At 30.7% G+C, this 14,251-nt stretch overlaps 1 protein-coding gene across 1 annotated transcript; it reads right to left on the reverse strand.

Annotated features, from left to right (window-relative positions):
* Positions 1 to 12,155: 12,155 nt before the first annotated feature.
* On the reverse strand, positions 12,156 to 14,227 carry LOC112293645 (uncharacterized). Its single transcript, XM_024543322.3, has 5 exons — positions 14,068 to 14,227; positions 13,859 to 13,966; positions 13,484 to 13,635; positions 12,830 to 12,940; positions 12,156 to 12,685 (listed from the first exon to the last, which is right to left on the reverse strand). Exons 1-5 carry the CDS (start codon positions 14,153 to 14,155, stop codon positions 12,464 to 12,466), a joined length of 681 nt encoding a protein of 226 aa, XP_024399090.1. The 5' UTR covers positions 14,156 to 14,227; the 3' UTR covers positions 12,156 to 12,463.
* Positions 14,228 to 14,251: the final 24 nt, after the last annotated feature.

Raw genomic sequence — 14,251 nt, forward strand, 5'->3', positions numbered from 1 at the left:
AAAAAATGTAAATATTTTTATAAAGTATTATTCTTATGATTGTTCCATTAATCTTCAAGAAATAGCTCAACTACCATTTGGATCAATTCATAGCCTATGAAAAAATGATGTTGTATTTTGACATGATTATATGATAAAAATATGACTAAAAATTATTTTTTAATTAATAATCTATTATATTAGTTCAACAAGAATTCAACATATTTTAATAAGGCTCTTATGAAAGCCTGTTAGCCTATTTTCTTGTCTTAATAGCAAGTAGATAAAAGTTAATTGATATTTTTACCTTCTAGGATATGAAAACTCTTTTATTATCCTAAGAAGGCTATAAATTAATAAAATCAAGTTAGAAGAGATAAATAATTAGTATAGATGATACTAGGCTTAAGTTGAGGATAGGATTGGGTTAAAAAATCCTTAGGATAGATTAGATTGATACCTAGGGGTTCCGCCATTTATGGGATAGGATCAAAAACAAATCTCTAGCCACTAAAATGACCGCCTAGGGAAAAATAGGGTTTCATTTGAAGATCAAAGATTAAGATTTGAGAGTTAGGTTAGAGCTTAGTCTAAAGACATAAGGTTGGTTTTGGTAGGGTTTGGAGAAGATTAGCAATTGTTGTTGGAAGTCAAGGTTTGTATTGGTACCTTGAGATTTATTCAATGAAATTAGGGCTAGCACTTTCAGCCAGTTCGTAAAATTGGTGTCTTATCTACAATTCAAATTTTGAGAATGCTTGGATAATTAGGTGTTCTAAATGTATGTAAAATTTGGAGTAATCCAATGGTGCAATTTAGAGATATCTAGGTTTTGATACAAGTACATATCAAAAGTTGGTAGTTTGGGGTTGGATAAGATTTCTATGATATTTGGAGATCTACTAAGCAAATCAAGGTGAAATTTGGCATGGTGTTGAAAGACTTGAAGATCAAGTTATAAATCAATTTTAAGTCAAAGTTAATAATTGGAGAAGGAGAAATCACTACTGGAATTTTTGCTTCACCTTTCAAGTTTGTAGCCAAGTGACATCAGTATAGTTTTTGGAGGTTTCCTTACAATTTGTAAGTTGAATTCAGCTCAAAATTCTTTAGCATATGGAAGACTTATATTGATAATTGCATGAAAATTTTTACATCAAGTGGACGATCAGATTAGAAGTTACAGCTGGTGAAAGCTCACTCATTAGGGCTGGAGCTTATAAGAAAAATCTAAATTACTTAAATATGAAAGTAACAAGATAATTGAGGTTTATGTATGAACAAGGCTACCAAGAAGAGTATTTTTTAGCACTTTTGAATTGGTATTTGGATTATATTCTTCTCATATGGATAAAATCTATTAGGTTTTTTTCGATGTTTGTGAAATACAACCTCACCTTCCACAGCTAGGTGCCCAATGCATTTCCAAGCAAGACAATACATAATACAATAATGAGTTGGTTGCACTCAAAGAATATATTTACAAAAATTTGGCTAAAAACTTTATACACCATTCTAAATCTCCAACAAAGGTTCCTATGTTATTTGTGAAGAATAGGTATCTTCTACCTTCAATTTTAGAACTTCTTGATTAATTCAATTAAGTAAAAACCTATATCAAAATAGATCTATAAGAAACATACAACCTAGTATGTATTAAAAAAAAGAGATGAATAGAAAAATATATTTTAAATTAGGTATGGATATTTTAAATATAATATCATACATTTTGGACTTATAAATATATCACTTGTTTTTTAATATCCAATGAATGATGTCTTTTGTGAACTTCTTGATGAATTTATTTTCTATTATTTAGACATTTTGATCTATTTTAAGATCATAGTAGAGTGTGAACTTTATATTTGTTATGTATTGTAAAAATTAATAAATGTAGGATTATATACCAAGATAAAAAAGTACATATTTTATATTATTTAAGTCGAATTCTTAAGATATATCATTTCAAATGAAGGCCTTATAATAGATTTTAAGAAGATTCAAACTATCATAAATTGAAAGATCTCAAAAATAGTTAGAGATGTATAATATTTTTTTAAAATTTGTTGATTATCATCAGATCTTCATCAATAATTTAAAAAAAAAAAAAAAAAGGCTCTTCTTATATGTTTCACATGTAAAAACAAACTTAAGTAGAATAAAGAAGATAAAACATCTTTTTAATCCTTAAAGACATCATTTATTTCTACACAAATCTTATATTATATCAATTTTTTGAATTTTTTTTTATAGAAACAAATGCATTAGACTTTATCATAGGTACAAATTTGTCACAAATAGGAGCAGATGATGAGCTCCATTCAATAGTTTTTTATTCTTGAAATTTTTTAATAATAGAGATTGACTATGTGATCTATAGCAATAAGCTTCTTGCAATCATGGATTTGTTTTTGAGATGGCGTTATTACTTGGAAGGTATTTTAAATTCAATCACTTGTATATATGTCATTGAGGTAGAAAAAATTTGCCTTAAAAAATCACTAGGCTTCTAGCTATCACCAATTGCTTAATCAAGCTTCAAGATTAAAATACCAAGTTTATATATAAAATTATCCCTATAAGGGCAATTACATTGATACATAAGCCCTAAGTACTAAAGATCACTAAAAGTAAACATAAAAATATTATAAAACCTTGAATTTCTTTAAGTTGATTTTTTCTTGAACTTCAATAGCTCATATCTCACAATTAGACCATTCTAACAAACTCAAATTTTATTTAAAGTATAGATGTACTTTTAACAACTATCACAACAAATTTTAATTGTAAATTCATTATAGAACTTGAAATATTGCCCAAATCCTAACTATAGCTTCAAACCCTTGCTTACATATACCCATGTGTAAATTTCTTCAAATTTCATAAAATAAGCATCTAAATACTATAAAATTTTGATATATAGCTTTTTAATCTAATAACACACACTTTTAAAAAATTTGAGCCAAAAATTCATCTAGAAACTCAAGATATGGCTCCAACCATTACTATCATCAAAACAACTCACTTACTACCTTTGAATTACATGTGCTATCTTCAATGCTCTATAACTTCTTCATACAAATTCTAAATGCAAAAATCCTCTCACAATAGATATAGATCTTAAAATCATCCTTGTGGCCATATCTCCCAAATTCCAAAATCTATCAAAAAACTTCTCATACTCTAAAAAAAGTAATAATATATTTTTATAAAGACACCTTATCTTCAAATGGCTATAATTTTATCACCCTAATTCCAAATCCTCTAAATTTTACATACAAATTGTAATTCAAATTCTAAACCTGAAAACTCTTGCTTTTGATTCTCAAAAGCCCCTTTTAAAGTTGCCAAAATTCTTGTTATGATTACAAATAGCCTCTTGAATACGTATTGGATATGGCCTTCAATCAATAGGAATGAAGATCTTTACCTTTTGCCTTCATCCATTCATACATTACTTTCATCCCTCCAAATAAGTTTCTTAGAGGTTTGGATGTTCATCTTTGAGCCTCAATCTTTTTCTTAAATTTTATACTAAATATCTAAATTCTATATAATTTAAGCACTATAATCAGCATAAGTAAACTTCAAAATAATTTTTTAAAAATTAACTCTCTTTAAATTAATTCACTAACTACTTTAATATATATCAACACTTATAAATATATTATATGCTTTAATTAATTTTTACATATTATAAAAAATTATAATACGACAACAGATCACAAGAACCTTAAGTATTTCATATTGACATGTGTTTTGAATCATTGTTAAGTATGTTGCAATATTTATTTATTAAGATTTGATTTTAACTTCACTTATCAATACAAAAAATAACAAGGTTTTTCAAACATCCTTTTTAGACATTTTTATTTTGCACCAAAAGAAGAAAATGCATCTTTTGATGTATAAAAAATAATTCTTTTGAAGCCAGACCATTTTCATTTTTTAACAATAAAATCAACAATAAATTTTAATTTACTTTTTTTAAGAAAATTTAATTAAGTATGTCTTGTGATCTTTTTCTTCATAATATTAAGAATAATTCTTTTAAATCTTAAGGTACTTCTAAGTTTAATTTCAAAAACAATCTATTATATTTTGAGGGATGATTTTATATTCCAAAAGATGAAGCATAATTACATGTTCTTCAAGCTTGTCATAACTTTTCAACAACTAGATATTTTAGATATAACAAAATTTTGGAGCTAATATCTAAAGATTTTTAGTGGCTTCAAATCTAAAAGGCAATTAAAGACTTTATACAATCATGTGATGTTTGTTGAAGATTAAATATTCTTCATCATCAATCTTATGAACTACTTCAGCCATTTCCTATTTTAAAATAATCATGGTCCTTTATTTCTATAGATTTTATTGTAGATCTTTCAATCTTACATTTACATGATTTTATATTCATGATAGTAGATCATTTTATTAAGATAGTATATTTTGTACCATGTATAAAATCTATTATAAATGAAGAAATAGAAAAGCTTATCCTTGATAATATCTATTGCTATTATAGATTACCAAAAAATATTATATTAAATAGGGAGATACAATTTGTATCAATATTTTGGATAATTCTTTATAAGATTTTGAAAGTAGATATAAAACTATCTTTGACTTTCTATCCTCAAAGTGATGGAAAAATAGAATAAAAGAATTAAGTCTTGAAGTAATATTTGACATATACCATCAACCACCAACAAGATGATTGAACAACTCTTTTGCTATTGGCAAAGTTTATTTATAATAACATGATATATTCTTCTAGTCAATAAATATATATATATATATATATATATATATTTTATCAATTATAGTTATCATCCATAATTTGATACTTTTGGCTTTTCAAAAATTGATAATTCTATAGAAAAATATTTTGAAAATCATTAGTTGAAGTTACATACAATAATAAAGGTGCAACTTAAAGAAGCTCAAGAATGACAAAAGATCAATGCGGATGCTTATTGCAAGGAATAACCTTAATTCCATGTTGACAACAAAGTATGGTTACTTTATCATAATATCAAGACTGTTTGTTGTTGTGACAAGTTGAATTAACATAGATTTAAACTATTTTTTATATATGAATAAATTAATTTAGTTGTTTATTGATTGCATCTATCAAATTCTATAAAAATCCACCTTATATTTCATGTATCTCTTTTTAAGCCATACAAGATAATAAATATACTAAGAAGATGACAAATATCACATCTTCTTATAGAAGTGGATAATAATCAAGAGTATGAGATTAAAGAAGTCTTAGACTTAAGATGGTGCCAAAATATGTTAAAATATTTTCTTCAATGGTGTAGATATGATATTATTAAATATATATAAGAGCCAACTAAAAATATTTTAAATATAACATAGAAGATTGATGCTTTTCATTAACAATATCTATCAAAATCAAGATAAAGGATAGCAAATCTTTGCTGTAAAAGAACTACAATTTACAAAATATTGTATTTAATTTTCTATCCTTATTTTTAGTTTTTATGTATTTATGGTGCTAAAAATGTAAAATACTAAAAACTAGCAAATTCAACTTAGGAGCCATTATTTACTAACTTATCAAACAAGATAGTGCAATTATTATAGCCTTTAAGACAACAAAATGGAGAAGAAGACCTTCAAGAATGAGATGTTTTTCCTTAAATAAATGGCAAGATATAATACATTTGATATCACTATCTTGAAAGAGACTTTCAATATTTGGTGACTTTATTAGAGGTTGGAATGACTCTTAATGGTGTTACAAATATTTTGTTTAAAAATTTTTATAAAGGCTTCAATAATGATCAAATAACAAGGTGGTCTTTCTACCTTAGAATGAAATATTATTGATGGCTGAAAAGACCTATCAACTACCTTCAAAAGGAACAAAGATGAGAGTATGTGGCAAATATAATTTGCTACATCTTAAACTCTTCAACATGTAATTACCACTCCTTGATTTTAAATTAATTTTGAATGAATATCTATTTTTTTGAGTTACATAATAGTCTTTTGAATTTTTGGTTTTTTAAGATTTATATCCTTAATTATATTCTATTGAAAAATTGTTATCTTTCTTATATATGCTAGTATTTTTACAAGACATGATATTGCATATATTATAAATAAAGTTTCATTGTTTCATGAACAACCTTGTCAAAGTCACAAGATAGTAGTGAAGCAAATCATGCGGTATTAAAAGCAAACAAATTATTATGACCTCTATTATAAATCCCATATCATACCACAAAGATTTATTGGCTTTATAAATACTGACTTTGACAACAATCTTGACAATAAAAAAAGTCATACTAGTTTTTTGTATATTTTTGGTTTTACAACTATCACATAGGGCATCCATAGGTAAGGATGTGTAACAATCTCTATTATGGTCATAGAATTAGTTGTTCTATCTGAATCCAAAAAAAAGACTACCTAGCTATGATGGCTTTTCTAATCTCTTGCTTTGACACAAAACAACCAATTGTTATTTATTGTGACAATCAAGCTACAAGGGACAAACTGCGGTTAAGCTGTTTGATTAAGTCGACACGATAAAATCCATCAAGTTTTGCAAAAGAACATTCCTTAGAACAATTCTTGTTGAACGATCTACAGTAAGAGAATGATTACGTCATCGTGCAGTCATTGTTCCCCTGTAATTAGATTCTTATACACTGGTTTTGATGACTGAAGGTTGTTCCGAGGTTCCAGCGATAGTTGAATCCGATTTTAAAATGTATCTGTTGTAGTAAAAAATCGTATAAATTTAGGAATTTTTTTTCTATTTGCCGTATCGAATTCAAGATCAAGAATTTCGATCCTTTTCTTGAGGCGGTAAAGCATAGTATATATCTCATTTGTTTTCTTCTTCCTTTTCTCTTCCTTTTGAAGGTGAGATTTAACAAGGTGCTGGACACAACTCACTGGTATGGGCGGTCTGAGACTTTGCTGGGCTTGGTCCGAGTTTTAAGTTTCTCTCATCCATCTTTCACTCGCCGTTTCGAATGACGCACTGCCACTTTGCAACTCTGACAAAACTAGTACATTCAACCGCAGTTTCGAGAACTCGTCATTAAGCCTACTGCATTGTAACTTCATTCCAAGCTGCGATATGTGTTGCCATGAACTGTTAGTCTGTCTTCCAGTCCTAGCTGTCTTCCTGTGGGATCAGCAAGTCCAATCAAAGTACCTGATAAAATTGCCGACATTTTTACCTTAGATGAGTGCTGTAACCCTAACACGGGAATCTTGTGGAGAATCACTGACCAAGTAACTGCGTGAAATTCAGGCTACATGCACAGGCTTTATCATGTCGATCATATTTACCGTCGGGGATTGTCAGAGTCGAGAGGAATATCATGTAAGTTTATCCATACCATGAGTCTTTCTGGAACTGAAGAATCACTTGTCAACATTGTTTTCGAATTGCAGAAAGTTGGAATGTTAAGAATTGCATGAGATTAATGGTTCAGTTGTCGGCCTCGCCTGAATCGTTCCATCAGCCAGGAGGGATTCGTGAGCGATTTCTGTCTGAAACTTGAAGTATCACGTCAACGAACTTCAACACAAACGTCTGACCTACTCATCCCCTCATCAAAGGGCGTATGCGAAGACTAATTCATGTACACTATACCATAAAGCATCGAATTTTATCCTAGAAAAGGCCTCCTCCCCACCCAGTGCTCGTTTCAGCAGAAGTGGCATGACTACAGTACCGAATCATATTCGTGGTTGTACAAGTAGTTCCGACTTGAGTATTTTTGTCTTCTTAGGTGATCTAAGTACTGCATTTATTTACCTCACTCCTCGTGTGCAAAGCATGCAATAAAATCCCTCATCTATTTTTCTAGAGATTTCTAAAACAACGAGGCAAGTAGGTCAGAGCCAACTAGTTAGGGCCTAGGCTAGTTTTCCATGCATCAGTTTGTGGTGCATCCTCTTGACTGGGAAGTTTCAATCTGAATCCTTCAATCCAGTGCAGCAACTCTTACGATATGCGGTGCGAACAACGAGCCAAGTTGGGACCAATCGTGGCCTTCGCTCTAAACTAAGTTGAAATGCAGATTTTGCGGCTCTAACACACAGTTGTATACGACAATATAACCGACACTAGAAGTGTTCTAAGCTGCACAGTTTGGAGCTTCTACGATACATATCAGCCTTCATTACATATTCAAAATGATCCTCAAAACTACGCCTACTGAAAGCTGTATGTTAGTACTGACAATGGGAAGTTTGCAATGACTAACAAAAGCTCTAATTTGACACTGGTGGTGTGGTGGTGAAAGACCCTTGAATACACTCAAATTTTTATGAATGAGAATTGGGTGAAAGAAGTGCCACCTCAACCACATGCATAGTTTGCCATCACAGTGAATTATCCACACCAAAGAAAAAGCTTTACCATGTTAAATATACATATACATATTTGCACTAAATATAAAATATATATATATATATATATATCTTTCTAAACAGATTTACAAAGTTACATATGGCGTATATCAAATTACTGAAACTCAATAATCTTATCACAGCATGTTAGTTACCATCTAACAATTGTTTACAAATGTTTATTATAGTACAGGTTTTATTTGGATTGATATAGAGTCTATGTTTGTATATGACGTGGCACTTTTTTATTCATTAAAATTAAAATTATATCAACTAAGAATCAATCTATGACAATGATTTTTTCTAATATATATATATATATATATATATAATTATTTATATTAGTTTTCTTTAAAGGTACAATATCATAAACATTTATAAATATATACAATGTACAAAAAAGTTTATAAATGTTTTTCCACTCAAAAAAATATTTAGAATATATTTAGAAAATTATTAATGCTACATCCTCTATTAATATTGCTATACTCTACATAACCTCCACACAACTTAAATTGACTGAAAAGCACACATCTACTTTAAGGATGCATTTGGCAACCTATTACTTAAATCTACTATTGATTCAAAAGTAGAATAAATCAAATAATAACTTTTTTTGTATCTTTGGCAGCTAAATAATAATAATAATACTAATACATAATTTGAAATTAAATAATTTTTAAGATTTTTTTTTTTTTTTTTAAAATGGATTGCAACCTATTTTTTTTATAAAATATTTACTATGTCCCTTCCAAATACCATCTTTTTAATGCAAAGAAAGGAAAAAATTCACAAAAAAAAGAGACATATTATTAACTATTTGTCTACAAGGAGGTCATATGGAGTAAAGTAATATCAATCGGAGACATAAAGTCAAAAATTCTCTATTTTTATAATATTAAAAATATAAAAATGCTAATGATATATAAAGAAAAAGATACTATTAAATTTTAAATTTTAAATATTTGTAGGGTTAATTAATATAATATGTATATATTATTATTATTATTATTATTAATTTATTCATATTAAAGATTTTGAAATATACATATTTAAAATTTTAAAATTAAAAACTAAAATAATGATTAAATTTATTAAAAATATATGAATATATATGAATTTATATGAATTTCAATATATTTCTTTCATGTATTCTTTTTATCAATATATCTATCAATATAAGGTGTAATAAACTAAAAATAGTCACATCTATAACAGAATTTGTATTTTAAGATCATAATTTTAATTGTCATAAATTCTTAGTTTTAATTGAAAAAATCATATTCTAAGTGCAAGTAATCATAAGACAATAAAAATTTCAATATATTTCTTTTACAATGTACACTATATTTTTATTGATAGATATATTGATAAAAATCGTAATGTAGCCATGATTTTTATAATGAGATATATTTACTTATTAATATAATTATTAACTATATATTTTAAGCTTTCTTTACTTTACTCAAAGATATTTTAAAATAATCTTTATACCATGTGAAATATTTTGGTATCTCAAATAGTTTACTAAATATTATTATATTTAATACATATATATGTATACATATATATATATATATATATAATCATTAAAATTCTTGTTAATAAGAAGATTTTTTTTGAAAAAATTATTAATTTTTTTAAATTATAGTTAGTATATTATAAAAAACATTTAATTTTTTGATTTATCAATAATCAATAATAATAATAATAATTTATGATTAAATAAATAAGTAAATAATCATTGTAATTCATTGACTGGATAAAATGATAATTTTATGGTTAAAACTTGAATACTTTAAGATAAAAAAATGCTCAAAAAGTACTTTGATTCCAATTTACAGATTATTTTTATTTTAAAAAATAATACAAATTACTTATCAAATTGTTTTAAAAAAAAGATTATGTCAATATTTTTTAATAATACATTGTAATTTTTACATAGTAAAAAAATAATACTAATAATTTAAATTAATAAATAATTTAATCCAAGAAGTAAGTATTTTAATATTTTAATTTAATAGAAGGTGTGTCTAATATTGGTTAGAATGTTTTTTATACAAGAACAATATGTATATGTATATATATACATAGAGTATTGTGTTTTTGCATAAAACCTTTGCTATAATCTACTTGATAAATAAAAAACTAATTGCAACCCAGATAGATTAACATCTTATATATTAAATTTTAAAAAAGAAACAAGCATAGTCAAAAAAAATTATTCAGAAGTAATTTTTGTGGGGAATTTGGCTTTTAATATAGATATTTATATCTTAAATACCATAAATAAATTTTTACAGACATTAATTTTAATTTCTAATTATTTTCACAAATATTATAATGTTTAATCATCTAAGAAAAGCTTTGCTCTATTTTTTATTTTTATTTTTTAAAAAAAATATCAAAACAAATGTATCTATTTATACTTCTGTTATCAGTTTTACAATGACACCTTAACTTGGACATTAATAATATAATTCCAAAAAATGTACATCTATTTTTATGGATACATGCTATTATTCTTAATATTGTTTTGTTATTCAACCATTGGTTACCAAAAAGACTTACATTGACAAAAGATGACTTTGGTGCTCTTTGCCCTTACTCTTGCAAAACATGGGGACATGGCACAAGCAGAGTTTGTCCAAAAGGAACTTCCGCTGCTTCTCCGCATGACTATGGACTCCATTGGCTGCAATTTTATCAATCTTGCTTAAGACGGTTCATTCAACAAGTTGGGGTGTGGGTGAGCAATCTTGTTTCGAGCTGGTCACCATCACCAGCTTGGATCTCTGAGTGTCTAGTCAATCTCCGTGATCGATATTGACAAAACACCCAGAGATCCAAGTCGCGAATCCACGAATTGTGTTGGAGTTTATGCAAATTAGCACAATGGCTTCTAGCAGGTTTGCGGAATGTGCACCAGAGGGTTCGGCACTGCGCACGAAGGGACACTGGACGACAGCGTAAGAGTAGCGGTTAACCATGTGTGTAGTTTATGAACGAGGTCTATGTGCTGTTGTTCGTGAATCACAACCTTGTGGGATTTCAGGAGTGCTGCATCAAAGTAGAATCTTTAGTAATTGGGTATGTACCTGGTAGTGACCTATCTCAGCTCTTACAAAGAGAAAAAAGTAGGGTGCATGTCAACCGGGATAGAAGATTTCAGATCGTCATCGATATGGTTGAAGCCCTCGTGTGAGAACCCCAGTTCTAACTTCCTTTGTTTCTTACGCATATATTTGGATTCCCAAGTCCCCACACCCGTTTGTCTCTGCGATGTGAGGACCTCCGACGTGGTTCAGGACGATCAATTCAACGCTAACGTTGCGAACTTCGGGGTCTCAAGGGCCGTAGAGCCTGAGGCAATTCACGATTTCACAAACATTCAATGAGTTCCAGAATAAGCTGATCAGGAGAATGTCTAGACTTCAATTATAGAGCATGGCGTAGTCAGTGATCCTGCAAAGCTGATAATTTCGGGTGTTCAAGCTGAGCAGTGATGAACTAACATCTCAACAGCAACCACGTAGCGATGAACTAACAAAATCAAAACATCAAATTGACGGCCTTATCTTTTTCTGTAGAGCATGCCTTTGCATGCCTGTTAACTGGAGAAGACCCAATCCATCTACAGTTTTGAAGACAATAACAAGCAGAATGAACACTCACAAACAGTTACACAAATCATAACGGTAGCAGAAGACACAGAAACAATGCAAGTAATGCAAGTAAAATGCACACAATGAATTTTCACCCACATCTGTCCAAAATCTTGGTATCCGATACAGTGACAACGTCTGAACGCGTCTGGAATGTTTTACAACTGGACTGTTATGAATGGATGCCTCACGTGGCTCCTCCGTGAATGAGAAGTCCATTCCTCAGTGGAAGAACCTTTTCTACAACAGCAATCGACAGTAAGGAAAATGCATGTGAGACAACCTTCCATAATTCGAATTTCGCAGCTCCAAATATACACAAAGGACTGGTCCGTAATTTTATTCCTGACCTGCTCAACCTCATCCACATTACTACCCAAGTTTCTCCTCTACAAAACTCTCTCTCGCCTCTACTTCGCTTTCCTGAATGCTCTGCCGGTCTCTTTGACCTCTTTCGTGACAGTTCGAATTTTTCCCAACAACTCCTGTTTCTTGGGGCTGTCTTTAAGACCCTCCACGTCATTGTTCATCCGCTGGAGCAGCTCATAAAAGTAGCCGTCCGAATCCGTAATATACTGCGAATAACTTCGCATAGTTTCTGCCCGCTTCCCTTGATCTTTTTCATTCAGCAACTACAACAACCACCATTCTTTATGATTACCATACTGCAGACATGCAGTAGCGACTTTCAAATAGGGTTGCCTGAGTAGAAAAAAGATAATCAAAATCAGACCAACCACATTGAATGCTATGCAGAAGGGTTTCACGAGAAGTACCTTATTCATGAGTTGAATCTCGGGCCTAAGTGTTTTGCCTTTCTCAGCCATAGCAACCTCTAGTACCCCCTCAATTCTTTTCATAACCTCCGCATTACCTTCCTTCTTGGCCTAGAAAACACATCAAAAATCAATCAGTGAATATATCCAATGACACATCTCCACTAGAAGGGAACAGTTTGCAGGACCATACTCTTCTTCGCTAGCATCCTTCGAAAGCGAACATAAGCGGTTGACAAGAGCTACAGACAATACAAACTTGTGGCAGAGGGAAATACAAGTTGCGCATATCAGGCAATGAACACTGCACAACTCGCAGATTCCTCACACCAAACCCTAGCGACCCAATGCAAGCCCTGCATCGCAATTGTCAGAAAGACGTACACAGTCTACCATTCTCGAAACATTTTTCCTATAGCTTCAACAATAAGGCAAGAATTCAGTCCAAAAGAAGAATCACTCTTCGGCTCCCCTCGAGTTAGTAAAGTCCATGACAAAAGGCTCTATATTACAATCCTTCAATCACCGCAATTGAAACCACGCAATTTATCATCTCAACAAATCACAAAGCACACAAAATACATGGGAGAGATCATCCAACCAAACTGCTTGGTAGTCAAGAACTCAGAACAAGCTACATGAAAGAGATGGTACCATTTCAAAATAGGTCGAAGCCACCATGAAGAACTCTTCGGTGAGAGAATCCACCAACTTCGCAGCTGTCGATTGTACGTTACTAGATTTCAAAAGCTCTGCGAGAACCTCGGTGGCTTGTAGCTGAAACTTTTTAGCCTTGTCCAATTGATCTAAATTCAAGAGAGAACACATCACGGAAAGGATAAAAATAACATACCCTAATGTCTACTACTGCTACTTCCGCAAAGTTGCGTATTCATTGTTCTATACTCTAGCAACAAAACACAGTAGCACGCGCCTAAACTACACGCTTTAAGAAAAACAGAGCATAATCTCTAAAAGCTCCTCCTCAACATGAACCCTAAAACCTGCGAATTGGAGATTGAAACGCACCTTTATTTAAGGCATTGCACACAAACTGCCGCGACTGGGTCGATGTCTGAACCAACGGCTGGCCGAATGCTCTGCTACTCCATGCAGCAGACGATACACTTACAGAACCTACTCAAAAGACCAGGCACCCACAAACCCTTCATGAAAATTCATACTAGAAAGATCACGGGAAAAAGAACATAATCCCTGGCACCGATAGCACCACCCACCTGTTGCATTTCTTAAATTCAATTGTTTGAGGGCAGCGGAGATCCGAGGCAAGGTCGAGGACGACACGGGACATATCATCCCCGCCATTTCAGAATGCTGTCAGCGTTAAGCGTAAGGGGTCTTTGAGCAACCAGAAGCGCGTATTTGTTAGGAGCACGGAGTGTGAGAGCTCCCTGCTGCAGC

The sequence above is a fragment of the Physcomitrium patens genome, chromosome 16 (assembly GCF_059467195.1).
Source record: "Physcomitrium patens ecotype Gransden chromosome 16, ASM5946719v1, whole genome shotgun sequence".
NCBI classification, from domain to species: Eukaryota; Viridiplantae; Streptophyta; class Bryopsida; order Funariales; family Funariaceae; genus Physcomitrium; species Physcomitrium patens.

Excerpts from the sequence above, each read along its gene's own strand:
- LOC112293645 (XM_024543322.3), bottom strand. The coding sequence starts at position 14,155 with ATGGCGGGGATGATATGTCCCGTGTCGTCCTCGACCTTGCCTCGGATC. Across the intron at positions 13,967-14,067 it reads GAATTTAAGAAATGCAACAG|GTTCTGTAAGTGTATCGTCT; the intron begins GTGGGTGGTGCT and ends TCTTTTGAGTAG. Across the intron at positions 13,636-13,858 it reads GTGCAATGCCTTAAATAAAG|ATCAATTGGACAAGGCTAAA; the intron begins GTGCGTTTCAAT and ends TCTTGAATTTAG.